Here is a 15,055-nt window from a genome sequence, read left to right as displayed (position 1 = left end):
CCATTCTAACATTTGTTGCCCACAGTGCCACAGCTCATGCACAAGTTTTGGATGCGAGTGGCCTCATAAATATGCTTGAATCTGACCTCAAGGTATTACTGATTTTAGTGAAAATACCAGACTGTGATCAGGTATAAGAATCATGGTCAATTGTCCCGACTCTATTCCAGAGCATTTTGAAGCAGCTGCAGCATCCCTTGCTGTCACCTCAGTGATTAGTAAATGCCAAGAATTGTCGATTGAATATGGTCTAAATCTTAGAATCACAAAGCACAGAGGGAGGCCAATCATTACACCATACCTGGCCAGTTCTTTGAAAGAGCTATCTAATTAGTCCCAGTTCCTTACTCTTTCCTCATAGCTCTGCATGTTTTATTCCCTCAAGTATTTATTTAATTCCCCTTTGAAAGCTACTTCTGCTTTCACCAACCTTTCAGAGAATGTACTCCAGATCATTATAACTCACTGTGTACATTAAAAAAATCTCATCTTTCCTCAGGTTTTTAGTCCAATTATCTTAAAGCTGTCTCTTCTGATTACTGATCTTCATTCCAGTGGAAACAGTTTCTCTTTATTTACTCTATCGGAGGACCTCATAATCTTTATTACCTTCATTAAATTTCTCCTCAACCTATTCCTCACTGAAATAAGCAGTCCTAAGTCTGTAATCTCACAACACAACTGAAGTCCCTCATCAGTGGTTCCATTCTAACAAATCCCCACGGCATGCTAAGGACTAAATCTCATCCTTAATGTATGGTTCCCAGAATTAAACACAATACTCCAGCTTTGGCCGAACTGGTGTTCTATAAAACCAAATGCTTCCTCAGTGTACCTGAACAGAGGGTGGTGAGTGTCTGGAACAAGCTGCCAGAGGTAATAGTAGAGGCAGGTACAATTTTGTTTTTTTAAAAAGCATTTGGACAGTTACACATGGGTAAGATGGATGTAGAGGGATATGGGCCAAACGCGGGCAATTGGGACTAGCTTAGTGTTTAAAAAAAAGGGGCGGCATGGACAAGTTATGACTCTATGAACAGGTGCTGGAGTGTGGCGACTAGGGGATTTTCATACCAACTTCATTGCAGTGTGACACTAATAAATAAACTAAAATAAAAAAATAAATAAAAGATTTAGCATTAGATCCTTGCTTTTGCACTCTATGCCTGCACTTGAAATTGTCTACATGGCTTGATTATACACTGGATAATTTTGCAGAGCTTTTAGGGGGGTAACCGGGCAGTTTCTGCCGTGATCCTGAGCTAACATCCTAACATGTCTGAGTCATTTTTTGGGTTATTTAGCTCTCCAGTACACCATCATCATCCCATCCCCCACCCTCCCCTCCTCCACCCCTCCCAGCAGTAGAGTTTTTTTGTCCTCGTTTAGACATGTATCATCTGTGGTTAGGTGTGAGTGATCTGAACTCTGGTCCATGCCAATACCACCTGATTGAGCAACCCACAGATAGCTCACTTCCCACACTGATGCTGCTGATATGGAAGAGCCAAACTCGAGCAGAGGATCCGACTGGTATTCAGCTGTGTTCCAGTGCTGCATAGTTACGGTTCCACAATGCTAAGCCAGTACTATCATAAGGTTCAAAGACAAGAAATAAAACTCCTCCACGCAACAACTATTTTCACCATCCAGAAGCGCATTAATCCAGTTGCAGAGTGAGTTCTATTCAGTTGAGTGGACACTTGCAATTATGTAATAATATGAGTGTGCTTGTTTATTTTAATGATGGGCACTTCTGGACATGTGGCTAGCTGAAGTATGCTCACTGAGTGCTTTTTTTGGTGTGGCAGGAGTGGATGGTGAAATGTGCTATGTCCCTTCATCCAGTACTGAGAATTTCTAGGTTAGTGAGAAGGAAGAAGAATCTTTTCTTTTGTTGTAACCCTATGATTTAAACTTAATCACATGAGACTAGTCCATTTCACCCTAAGAGGATAGCATTATTGCTCAAAGCCTTACAGATTTAACTGTTTAATGATAGGGGTTAAAACTGAAAAAAAATCTCAACAAATGTCAAAATTCATCGAGAAATGTTACTGCTGTGAAGTTATGAGCTTTCTAAAAATACAATGCCCTGCCATTCCTCTGACAACTCCTTTTATTTTCCAGTACAATGCTGGCAATTATATACTGGCCCTAAGGGTAACTTGCTTTTTTTCTGAATTGGTTAGAAATTTAAGTATGATGTTCCAAATCACATTGAAACATGCAGATCATCATGAAAACTAACACACACCCTAACACACATACACCTCACCCTAACACACACTCATCCAAACACACACACACACAAACACATTGATGTAGAATTCAGGGCTGTTTTGACCTGACATGCCATTAGAAGGCTAGGGATTTTCTACGAAAAGATTTGAAAATAGGGATTTGTTTCCAAACCAGCAGGGTGATACATTGGATATTTTAGACGGCATTATTTCTAAGTCCGCATCTATTTAAGCACACTACTCATGAATAGATCAATTGATTGCCTGGTTTTACGCAGCCTATTCTTTGCTTCGAGGGAGCAGCATCACCTCGAGAGAGTCACCATCAACTCTTCAACATCAATTAACCCCAATTAGCAGACCATGTTTCAAGCCATAGGAATTCTTTAAGTAAATGTTACACCAATACAGCTCGTCACTGGACTTTAACCGTTGTCCACGTCCCAGATATTCCAGTCTCCTGATCGTTGGAGACCAGACGTATGACCCAAGATGCATGTCGGGACCCCGCAGAAGTCCCAACATGCTGACTCTGTGGGTATTGCCTGCGAAGTTTGAATTTCCAATGGATAATTCCCCTGCTCCTCAGGACCCTCTGGAGCTGGAGACTGTGAACAGTTCTGACTTCCTTACCTGGATAATTACTCAGGAAATGTCAGACAAAAAAAAAAATCCTGGTCTAACCCCTTAGTAACTATACAACTGACCCTGAGCCCCCCTAGTCGCTCATACTGACCACCCAACTAATCCTCTGACCCCCTCCAACTTCCCAACTCCCCAGCTACCCCGCCACCTAACCCAGTCCAACCACCTGTCCCGACCTGACCTGACTGACCCCAACCTGACATTCCATTCACCCACTCACCCATCCTATCACCCTGAATCTCTGCCATTCTATCCACCCACTGTTTCATATGTTGGTCACTTGGCTTATCTGATCTTGAATACCTCTGATCCTGCTCGGGTAGGTTACTTCAATCTGTTATATTAGATAGGCTACAGAGTAAGTATTTCTCTCTTGTGTACAGACTATTTCATCTGCTTTAGCACATAACTGCTAATGTCACCGTTACATCATGATGCACATCACGGACACATTACCATCACTATTAACCTGCCTACCCTATACTACACCTACCCCCTCGCTCACCTCCCTATCACCTCAACCATATGCCATCTTGCCATCAGATCCACCTGCCACCCTACCCACTAACCTCATCAACCTACACATTCACTCATCCATTCACCAACATTCACAATGGACATTTAAACTTACCTTACGGCAACTAGTGCTATAAAAAATGGGGGTTTATCTTCTTTTCTGATTCCCTTTGCTGCTCTCTATGTGGATTTCTGTGCTGATGGAGTTCTTTTGGCTGTTCCATCAGAAGTCAGAGGCTTTCAGACATCTTGAGGCAAGTACGCTGTTTTCTGATCAGCATCAGAAGCAGCAGGTCCAACACTGATCAGAAGATTTGGGCCTAGATATTATTACGAGAAAACATTCACAACATCCGCCTCTTAAAATGGGGCAGCACGGTGGCACAGTGGTAAGCACTGTTGTCTCACAACGCCAGGGACCAGAGTTCGATTCCCGGCTTGGGTCATTGTGTGGAGTTTGCATGTTCTCCATGTGTCTGTGTGGGATTCCTCTGGGTGCTCCAGTTTCCTCCCACAGTCCAAAGATGTGCGGGTTAGGTGGATTGGCCATGCTAAATTGCCCCTTAGTGTCAGGGGACTAGCTCGGGTAAATGCATGAGATTATGGGGATAGGGCCTGGGTGGGATTGTGATCGGTGCAGACTCAATGGGCCGAATGGCCTCCCTCTGCACTGCAGGTATTCTATGATTTTATGATTCTAATAAAAAAATGGCCACTTACTGAACTTGAAAGTGTTGACAACAATTATCATTTCACATGAGCAATGATCATCAGCCGAAGTCAGCTCTGCCATTTGCACTCAGCACCATTAAGGGGAAATCAGCACAACTGCCGACACCAGTCCTGTCATTTGCTGCTTCCTCATTTTATATTACGATCTTGTCTGCCATTCAGATTAAATAAATACTTCAAATAGGAAGCACAATTTCCTCAGTCCTTTTAGAGCCAATGATATCTACCTGAAGTAGAGAGCTATGTAATGTTGTGTACAATAATGAATAAACCCCAGAGTGTTCTCCAAATATTATTTTTTTTAGGTGCTTTCATGGAGTAGCTATAACCTATTCATAGAGCAGTGTACATGGGTCATGGCGAAGCATTGAAATCAGATATCACTGTGTGGACAGCCACTGTCACAAAATCTGTGTTGCTATTGGAAACGGCCTGAACGATTCTGATAGTTGGTTTATTGCCTGCAATTGGTTCGAGAGATGTAATAAAGCACTTCAGCAATTAGCACTCCAAAAAATATTTCCCCGAGATGCAAAGGACAAACCTCACATTGCCAGCTAGATGGGGTAAATAATGTTTCATGCCAGAATGGACCAGATAATGAGCACTTCTGGCCCTAGCTTTCATGCATGTTCCCTTCAAATAAGCATCATGTTGTTGACTTGCCTCCCCCATGCTGCTTCTGCTTAGATGGCCCGTAAGACATTAATAGCATGACAAAGTGTGACTTACATTGAGATGAAGGTGATCTGTCCATTGACCAACTCTGCGGTAGTCCCAGGTATTGTTGCCAACAAGCTGATACTGAAAGATATCATAGCGGCCTGGTGCATCACCTTTATCATCAAACATTACAGGAGTTCCAGCACTACCTGAGGAGAGAGGGAAACATGAACCAATGTAATTGATAGAACAGGCCAACAGACAGAGAAACTTGTGGTCACATATTTCACCATCCCAAGTGATTAATCAGCAAAGCTTACAATAAGCTATGTTAACATTTTCTCTTCCAAAGTTTAATGGGAGACCAGAATACAAAGAACAGTACAGCACAGGAACAGATCCTTCGATCCACCAAGCCTGTGCCAACACATGAAGTTTTTCTAAATACCTTTTGCCTCTATGCGGTCTGTACCCCTCTGTTCCCTGCCTATTCATGTACCTGTCAAGATGCCTCTAAACATTACTATTGTATCTGCTTCTACCACCTCCTGTGGCAACATGTTCCAGGCACTGTAAAAAACTTGCCTCTCGCATCTCCTTTAAACTTCCCCCTTTCACCTTAAAATGGCACAGAGTATTAAAACTAAACCCCACAGGGGATCTCTAAAGAGAAGCAGATCAGAGAATGAAGCCACAAAATATTTTGGTTTTGCCCCAGTAATTTTCCATCTGCCTTCGAGAGATATCAGCATTAGATGACAGACTTGGTTGAGAAATCTTGACGCAGTTTTAGAAAGAGTCCCCTTCAAAAGATATTCTTCTTGTGGTAAACATTGTACAAGGTTGGAAGCTGAGAAAATAACAAGGACTGTTTTGCTTTTGTTCAATTTGGCATTTTCCTCAACCATATAGATTAGGACATGTTCTGAAATACATTGCATTCCTTTTCAGGGGTAACTTGTTTTGCGGCCAGATAACCGCACATAATAATTCAAATTTACTGAGAATGTTTGAGCTACAATTTTAGACCACCTTTTTGCGTTACACTCTCATTGAGTCAACTGACAGGTTAAATACAGCAGTAAATAGTTCCCTGCACTGTCATCTGAGGTATGCACCAATTTTTTACGTTAAGAAAATAAGGAACTTGCATTTACACAGTTCTCCTAACATTCTGACAATGCACTAAAGCAATTCACAACCAATGAAATATTTTTAATGTTAGTCACAGTTGTAATGTAAGTGGGTAGACAACAATTGTGCTCTGATGAAGAGTCACGCAGACTTGACACATTGGCTCTGTTCTCTCTCCACAGATGCTGTCAGACCTGCAGACATTTTTGATTTCCACTATCTTTTGTTGGAAAGTAAAACACTTCCTGATTTCATTAAATGGTCTAACTTTAATGATTATGTCTCCGTGTTCCAAATTATACCACTAGAGGAGATAATTCATCTGCATCAACCCTACTGAGTGTCTATTTCAAAGACCTTGATTAAGTCACCTCTAATCCATCTAAATGCAAAGGAGTAGAAGCCAAGTTTATGCAAACTATCCCTGTAACTTGAGCCTTGTTACCAAAACTGTAGATAGCATTCCAGATGTGATCTAACAACTCTGAACAACTGAAGCATCAATTCCTCACATTTGAATTCTAACTTCCCTGAAATAAAAGCCAACTTTACTTTGATTACTTTTTGTACCCGTGTTTTCACTTTTAATAACTTGAGTATATATACACCAATTTTCCTTTGCTCTTGCTAAAAGATAAGTCATGATCCTATGCAATGATGGAGCAGGTTTGTGGGGCCAAATGATCTACTTCTGCTCCTATTGCGCAAGCTCGTATTACAGTTTTCAATCTTAACGCCTCTCAACCAGTTTCGAACCCACGCCACTGGAGCATTTTCATTTTCACATGTTCTCCTTTTTGATAATTTCTTTTGTTTCTTTTTATTCATTCATGGGACATGGGGGTCGCTGGCTAGGCCAGCATTTATTGCCCATCCCTAGTTGCCCTTGGAGGAAAGTTGAGACTCAATCACATTGCTGTGTCTCAGGAGTCACATGTAGGCCAGACCAGGTAAGGATGACCAGATTTCCCTTTCTAAAGGGCATTCGTGAACCAGTTGGGTTTTTATGACAACAGACAATGGTTTCATGGTCATCAGAAGATTTTTTTTATTGAATTCAAATTCCACCATCTGCCATGGTGGGATTCAAACCCGGGTCCCCAGAACATTAGTTGAGTGTCTAGATTAATAGTCTAGGCCATCACCTCCCTGTGCAGATACCTATCAAATGTCTTTCAGGAGACCATGTAGATAGCCTCCAAAGACACTACCTGTTCACCATGTCAGTGCCCCCCCCCCCTCAAAACATTTAACTAGATTAGTCAGACAAGGCCTATCCTTTACAAATACACACTGACTCATTTTGATCAATTGAGACTTGTTCAATTGCACAGTCACTTTATTGCTGTTGATAAATTCTAGCTTCACCATGGATGATATTCAATTGATAGTTCAGGACAAATGAGGCAATCTATCTTCTTAAATAACGGAGAGGTGTTTGGGCCCGTCATGACAGGGCCCACTGAGGGAAATTTGGCGGCACAGACAAGAGCCCATTGATTTTTGGCGGGATAGGATGACCCCAATGGTGGGGAGCTGGAAAATCCCATCCTTGGATTCTCAGTTTCTTAAACTACTGAGCTTTTGAAAATTCAAAACAAGGAAGAACTTTGTAGTAGACTTCAGAATGTCCCAAAAACATCCCTAGGACGTACACTTGAGCGGTCATCAAAGTTGGAAATGTTGGAAACGCAACAACCAAATGATGCATAGCAAGGTCACACATATAGCAATTAACTAAAAGACCAGATTCTTTAGTAATTATAACCAATGCATCTATAATTAACCATGTTTAAGGAACAGCTGGAAAAATATGTTTGCTTTCCAAATTACAGAGTTCACCCAGATTTTGAAAGCTTTGGCTTTAACATGTTGTGAAAGCTGCACAAAATACAATCTCGTAACAAGAATTTTCTGCTGTCCCAAACCTTAATTCCAACAAGCAACACTCTAAAAGCCATAGTACCCGAGTAAGGTGACCCTTCATAGTTCTAAGAACCTTGGCGTACCCTGTGAGTATTTGTTTGCACTGTGGGCTTTTCCTTAACCAGAATGGAACCAAAGCCACAAAAATTCAACAATCCCTGGCCAGAAAAGACAGCAACACAAAAAAGATTTTCCATCTCTTCTCCTGCTTGAGTTTCAACATCACATCAAAAGTCAACTCACCTTATTGTTGGTTTGAAGGACAATACAAACCATCCTGTACATAATTGGTCACAAACAAAATGCATCACAGTGATAAATGACTTTACAAACTCTCAATGATTGTAATTCAGCTTTGGCACAGTAATGCTACTCTATGAGGCTGGCTGTGATGAGAAAGGCAATGAAGCAATATAGGAAGTCAAGAGATTATTTCAGTATGTGTTCTGAAGTGCTGGCTGACAATTCATTCCAATAATTGAGGGACAGGATAGAGTGTAAAAAACACGTAGGAACCATACTTCAGGTACAACAGGTAATGTCAAAACTACGAGTATATTGGTTAAATCAGAAGAGAGGAATAATAAACAGGTGAATAAAGCATCATTGCTGAGGGACAGGTTAGAACATATGGCACAAATAAAAGTTCTATATACAAATGCACAGAGTGGAAGGGATAAATTGAATGAGCTGCAGGCACATATTCAAATTGGAGATTATGATATAGTAGCCATTACGGAGACATGGCTGCAGGAAGGTCGAGGCTGGGAATTAAATATACCAGGTTATAAGGCTTACAGGATGGATAGGGAAAATGACAGAGGGGATGGAGTAGCATTACTTGAGTAGAAACAAATTATTTTCAATGGTGAGGGAGGATTTGAGAGGAAAGCATCCAATGGAGACCTTATGGGTGGAGCTGAGGAACAGTAAAAGACCTAAAACTGTAACAGGTATTGTGTATAGACCTGCTGGTAGCAGCTCTGAAGTGCAGGAATTAGGCAACGGTAGAGTCATAACAATGAGGGACTTTAACTTTAACATAGATTGGGAGAGGCAGGCAAGCAGCTGTCAGAAAGGTAGTGAATTTCTGGAGTGTGGTCATAGAAACTAGAAGCAGGAATAGGCCATTCGGCCCTTCGAGCCTGCTCCACCATTCATTGTGATCATGGCTGCTTATCGAATTCAATATCCTGATTCTCCCCTTCCCCCCCATATCCCTTGATCTTTTTAGCCCCCAGAGCTATATCTAATTTCTTCTTGAAATCAGACAACACCTTGGCCTCAACTACATTCTGTAGTGATGAATTCCACACATTCACCACACTCTGGGTGAAGAAACTTCCCCTCACCTCAGCTCTAAAAGGTTTCCCCTTATCCTCAAACTATGACCCCAGTTCTGGACTCCCCCACCATTGGGAACGTTCTTTCTGAATCTACATTGTCTAACCCTGTTAGAATTTTATAAGTTTCTATGAAATCCCCTCTCATGCTTCTAAACTCCAGTGAATATAATCCTAACTGACTTAATCTCTCCTCATATGACAGATCTGCCATCTCAGGAATCAGTCTGGTAAACCTTTGCTGTACTCCTCTGTAGCAAGGACATCCTTCCTCAGATAAGGACACCAAAACTACATACAATACTCCAGGCTGGCCTCACCAACATCTTATACAATTGCAGCAAAACATCACTATCCCTATGCTCAAATCCTCTTGCTATGAAGGCCAGCATATCATTTGCCTTCTTTCCTACCTGCTATACCTGCGCACTTACTTTGAGCAGCTGATGCACGAGGACACCAAAGTCTCACTGAGTATCCACCTCTCTCAATTTACATCAAGTCAAGTAATAATCTGTCTTCCTGTTATTGCGACCAAAGCGGATAACCTCACATTCATCCACATTATTCTGCATCTATCATACATATGCCCACGCACTCAGCCTGTCCAAATCACGCTGAAGCATCTCTGCATCCTCCTCACAGCCCACCCTCCCACCCAAGTTTATATCATCTGCAAATTTGGAGATAATACATTCAGTTCCCTCTTCCAAATCATTAATATATAATGTGAACAGCTGGGGTCCTAGCACAGATCCCTGCGGAATCCCACTAGTCACTGACTGCCAATAAGGAAAAGATCCATTTATGCCAACTCTGCTTCCTATCTGCTAACCAGCTTTCTAACCATCTCAAGACGTATCTTCAAACCCATGTGCTTTAACTTTACACAGTATTCTGTTGTGCGAGACCTTGTCGAAAGCCTTCTGAAAGCCTAAATAAACCACATCCACTGGTTCTCCTCGGTCAACTCTATTAGTTACATCCTCAAAGAATTCCAATAGATTCGTCAAGCACGATTTCCCTTTTGTAAATCCATGCTGACTTTGTCTGATTATACCACTGCCTTCCAAGTGCTGTGTTATGAAATCCTTGAGACTCCAGCAACTTCCCCAGAACTGACACTAAGCTCATAGGTCTATAGTTTCCTGTTTCCTCTCGAACTCCCTTTTTGAATAGTGGGCTTACATTAGCTACCCTCAAATCTGTAGAAACCAGTCCAGAGCCCAAAGAATTTTGGAAAATAACCATCTACTATTTCCAGGGCCACTTCCTTAAGTACTCTGGGATGAAGATTATCAGGACCTGGTGATTTATCCACCTCCAATCCCATCAATTTCCCGGGAGTGTCCGGGATAATTTCCTACAGCAACGTGTTCTTGATGCAACAAAGGGACAAGTAATATTGGATTTAGTAATAAATGATGAGCCAGATTTAATTAGTAAAAACTGCCTGCCTAATAAACTGGAGATCCTTGGTTTAAATCCCAGCAAAGCTTTGTTCCATTTGAATTGATCTGTGTAATTGAGCACTTCCTCCATAACAGGACAAAGTCTGTTTCAGGGCAGCATAGTGGCACAGTTGTTAGCACTGAAGCCTCACAGTGCCAGGGACCCAGGTTCGATTCCAACTTTGGGTAACTGTCTGTGCGGAGTTTGCACATTCTCCCCATGATGTCTGCGTGGGTTTCCTGCAGGTGCTCTGGCTTCCTCCCACAGTCCAATGATGCACCGGTTAGGTGGACTGGCCATGGTAAATTGCCCCTTAGTGTCCAAAGATGTGTAGGTTAGGTGGATTAGCCACAGTAACTGCATGGGGTTACAGGGATAGGGTGAAAGGAGGGCCTGGGTAAGATGCTCTCCTGGAAAGTTGATGGAGGCTCGATGGGCACGTTGGCACTGTAGGGATTCTATTCTATTCGATTCTTGCCTAATTGTGCAGGACATTTATCAAATAGTGATCATAACATGATCGAGTTCAATATAGTGTTTGAAAGCGAAAAACACGAATCAGCTACTAGTATTTTAGATTGAGATAAGGCCAACTTAAAGGAGATGAGACAGAGGCTGTTCACAGTAATCTGGGAAAATCTGCTAAGGGGTAAAACAACTGAAGAACAGTAGAGGATATGTAAAGAAACATTTAACACAATACAGAGCCAGTACATGCTGCTGAGAAGGAAAAGCTCCACTTCACAGGAAAAAATGCCCCAGACAAATTAAAAAAGGGACAGCATTAAACTAAAAGGAAGAGCTTATAAAAAGCAAAAAACAGCACAGATCCTATTGAATGGGAAAGATACAAAGACCAGCAGAGGGCCACAAAGGGGCTTATAAGAGCTACTAAAAGGAATTATGAAAGAAAACTTGCAAACGACATCAAGATCAATAAGAAAAAAAATTATAGTTACATAAAAGGAAAGAGGGTAGTCAGGAGCAATGTTGGCCCACTAAAGACTGCAAGTGGTCTTAAAGACTGTAAGTGACTGCAAGTGTAAAGATTGTTAATGACTATGTGAAAATGGCAGACATGTTAAATAGCTACTTTGCCTCTGTACTTACATAGCTTGCCTGAAGTCCCGAGAAAATTAATAGTGGATCGAGGACAGAGATTAAATACAATTCATGTAAGTAAAACATCGATAATGAAGAAATTAACGGAGCTAAAGAGCGTCAAATCCCTATGGCAGTTTCCATTCAAGGGTGTTAAAGAAAGAAAGGGATGCCCTAACTACAATTTTTTCAGATTTCCCTAGATTCAGAAGCTCTTGCCCCTGGATTGGAAAGTTGCAGATGGACAAAAGAGGATAGCCAGGGATTAAAGACCAGTTAGCCTAATATCTGTGGTGGGGAAATTATTGAAGTCTAAAATAAAGGATAGGATAACTGAACACCTCAGAAATTTTCAATTAATCAGAGTGAGCCAGCATGGATTGGTGACGGGTCGGCCAAGTCTGACAAGTCTCATTTAATCTTTTTTAAGAGCTGACTAAGGTAGTGGATAGGGGAATGTCTATGGATGTTGGTTATATGGACTTCCAGAAGACTTTTGATGAAGTCCCACATTAGAGACTGTTAACAAAGATAGAAGCCCAGAGAATTGAGGGCAAATTACTGGGAAATTAGTTGAGTGGCAGGTGACAGAAAGTAGGGATAATGGGAAGGTACTCAAATTGATGGAATGTGATTATAGTGGTGTCCCACAAGAAACTGTGTTGGAGCTTCAATTCCGCACATTATTTATTGACTTGGCACACAAACTCATATATCTAAATTTGCTGATAACACAAAGTTATGCTGCATTGTGGACAGTGTAGATGATAGCATAAAATTACAAAGAGATATTGATTAACGAGGTGAATGCGAAAAACTGTGGCAGATGGATTTAGAACTAAGCAAGTGTAAGGTTTGGACCAAAAAAGGATAGAGACGAGTACTTGCTAGATGGTATGAAGTTAAAAACAGTAGATATCCAAAGCGACTTGGGGGTTCAGGTGCCAAGATCTTTAAAATGCCGCGTACAGGTGCAGAAAATAATCAAGAAGGCTAATGGAATGTTGGCCTTTATATCGAGAGGACTGAAAAAAAAGGATGCAGAAGTTATGCTGCAGCTACAGGAACCCCTGATTAGACTCCACTTGGAGTACTGTGAGCAGATCTGGGCACCACTCCTTCAGAAGAATATATTGGCCTTGGAAGGGATGCAACGTAGGTTTACAAGAATGATACCAGGACTTCAGGGACTTTACAATGAGGAGAGATTGTACAAATTAGACCTGTTTTCTTTAGAATTTAGAAGGTTATCAAAGTCTTCAAGACATTAACAGGAAAAGACAGGGTGGATAGAGATAAACTATTTCCACTGGTTGGAGATTCTAGGACTAGGGGGCACAGTCTAAAAATTAGGGCCAGACCATTCAGGAGAGATGTTGGGAAGCACTTCTACACACAAAGGGTGGTAGAGGTCTGGGACTCTCTTCCACAAATGGCAGTGGATGTGAGATCAGCTATCATCTTTAAATCTGAGACAGATAAATTGTTGTTAAGCAAAGGTGTTAGGGGATACGGGCCAAAGGCAGCTATGTGGAGTTAGGCCACAGATCAGCCGTGATCTCATTAAATGGCGGAACAGACTTGATGGGCTGAATGGCCTATTCCTGTTCCGAATTCCGCATCGTAGGAGTCGCGGTTTGGTTGTGATATTAAACTTCGGCCCATTGTGTCCATTCAGAGATACATAAAATACCCCACAACGCTATTCAAAAAGAGCAGGAGCATTTCCAGTGTCTTGGTCAATATTCATCCTTCACCCAACAACAATTTAAAAAAAGGTTTAGTGGTTATTAATTTAATTTGTTGTTTATGGGACCTTGCAGTGCAAAGAAAGGCAAATGTACTTGCTTGTGTACCTATATTAGCTAAACTTTAAAATAACTTGTTGGACGTGAAGTACTTTGGGATATCCTGAAAATATGATAAGCCACTATGAATGGAAATTCTTTGTGCAGGTTTAAAGCATGAGGTAGAAATTCCGATGGAAATTATGCAATCTGTGTGGGATAGAGCTTTCTAGTGTTGCTTTGGCTACACAATGACATTACCCCAATTCTTGGGCAAAGGGCCATCTTCACATTGAAGGCAGGCGCTTCAGTCAGTAATGGCACCATCAGGGTGCCCTCTCCTATTACATTGCTGGATTTCATAGCAACTCTTGGCTCCTTCAGCTGGATTCCAACATGTTGCTGCGTTTGAAACACTTGCTGCATTCTGGTCCTGTGGAAAGACTCACTGGATTGGCGATTGTGGTCAGCATCTGGCAGTGGACAGAGGAGGCACTCATAGCCAACTCTACAACCACATCCCCACCACATGTCAGAATTTGTTGTGCCTTAAATAACGAGGTGGGAATTCCAACTTCCATTACCTCCACTGACTCCATTTTCAAATGTCTCCCCACAAAGTTGTGGTATTTCTTGGCTCAAATGCTTATCCTACCCTATTATCATATCATAAAAATGATCACTAAAGAAAAATCATGACACTGTTCCACATACACTTTGTTATTTTTGTTGCTAAGAAATAATTCATTGTGGGGCCAGAATTCAAGGGCAGGATTCTCCGATCTCGTCCCTTCCTGCCCCACTGCCAGTGTGAACGGAGAATTTTGTGCCCAGCCAAAACTCCATTCACTGCAGTGGCACCGGAGAATCCCAGCAGTGGATGAGGTCGAAGGTTTCATAAGAACATAAGAACATAAGAAATAGGAGCAGGAGTAGGCCATCTAGCCCCTCGAGCCTGCCCCGCCATTCAATAAGATCATGGCTGATCTGACGTGGATCAGTACCACTTACCCGCCTGATCCCCATAACCCTTAATTCCCTTACCGATCAGGAATCCATCCATCCGCGCTTTAAACATATTCAGCGAGGTAGCCTCCACCACCTCAGTGGGCAGAGAATTCCAGAGATTCACCACCCTCTGGGAGAAGAAGTTCCTCCTCAACTCTGTCTTAAACCGACCCCCCTTTATTTTGAGGCTGTGTCCTCTAGTTTTAACTTCCTTACTAAGTGGAAAGAATCTCTCCGCCTCCACCCTATCCAGCCCCCGCATTATCTTATAAGTCTCCATAAGATCCCCCCTCATCCTTCTAAACTCCAACGAGTACAAACCCAATCTCCTCAGCCTCTCCTCATAATCCAAACCCCTCATCTCCGGTATCAACCTGGTGAACCTTCTCTGCACTCCCTCCAATGCCAATATATCCTTCCTCATATAAGGGGACCAATACTGCACACAGTATTCCAGCTGCGGCCTCACCAGTGCCCTGTACAGGTGCATCAAGACATCCCTGCT

General features: G+C 42.0%; 1 protein-coding gene across 1 annotated transcript in view; it reads right to left on the bottom strand.

Annotated features, from left to right (window-relative positions):
* LOC144484720 (metabotropic glutamate receptor 7-like) overlaps positions 1-15,055 on the bottom strand; it is a 664,948-nt gene that overhangs the window by 173,188 nt on the left and 476,705 nt on the right. The window contains exon 8 of the mRNA XM_078203160.1: positions 4,869-5,008. Coding sequence (XP_078059286.1) covers positions 4,869-5,008 — 140 coding nt within the window. The remainder of the gene's footprint in view (positions 1-4,868; positions 5,009-15,055) is intronic.

The sequence above is a fragment of the Mustelus asterias genome, chromosome 3, assembly GCF_964213995.1.
Source record: "Mustelus asterias chromosome 3, sMusAst1.hap1.1, whole genome shotgun sequence".
NCBI classification, from domain to species: Eukaryota; Metazoa; Chordata; class Chondrichthyes; order Carcharhiniformes; family Triakidae; genus Mustelus; species Mustelus asterias.
Note: the sequence above shows the minus strand (reverse complement) of the source record. Positions and strands in the feature narration are given on the sequence as shown.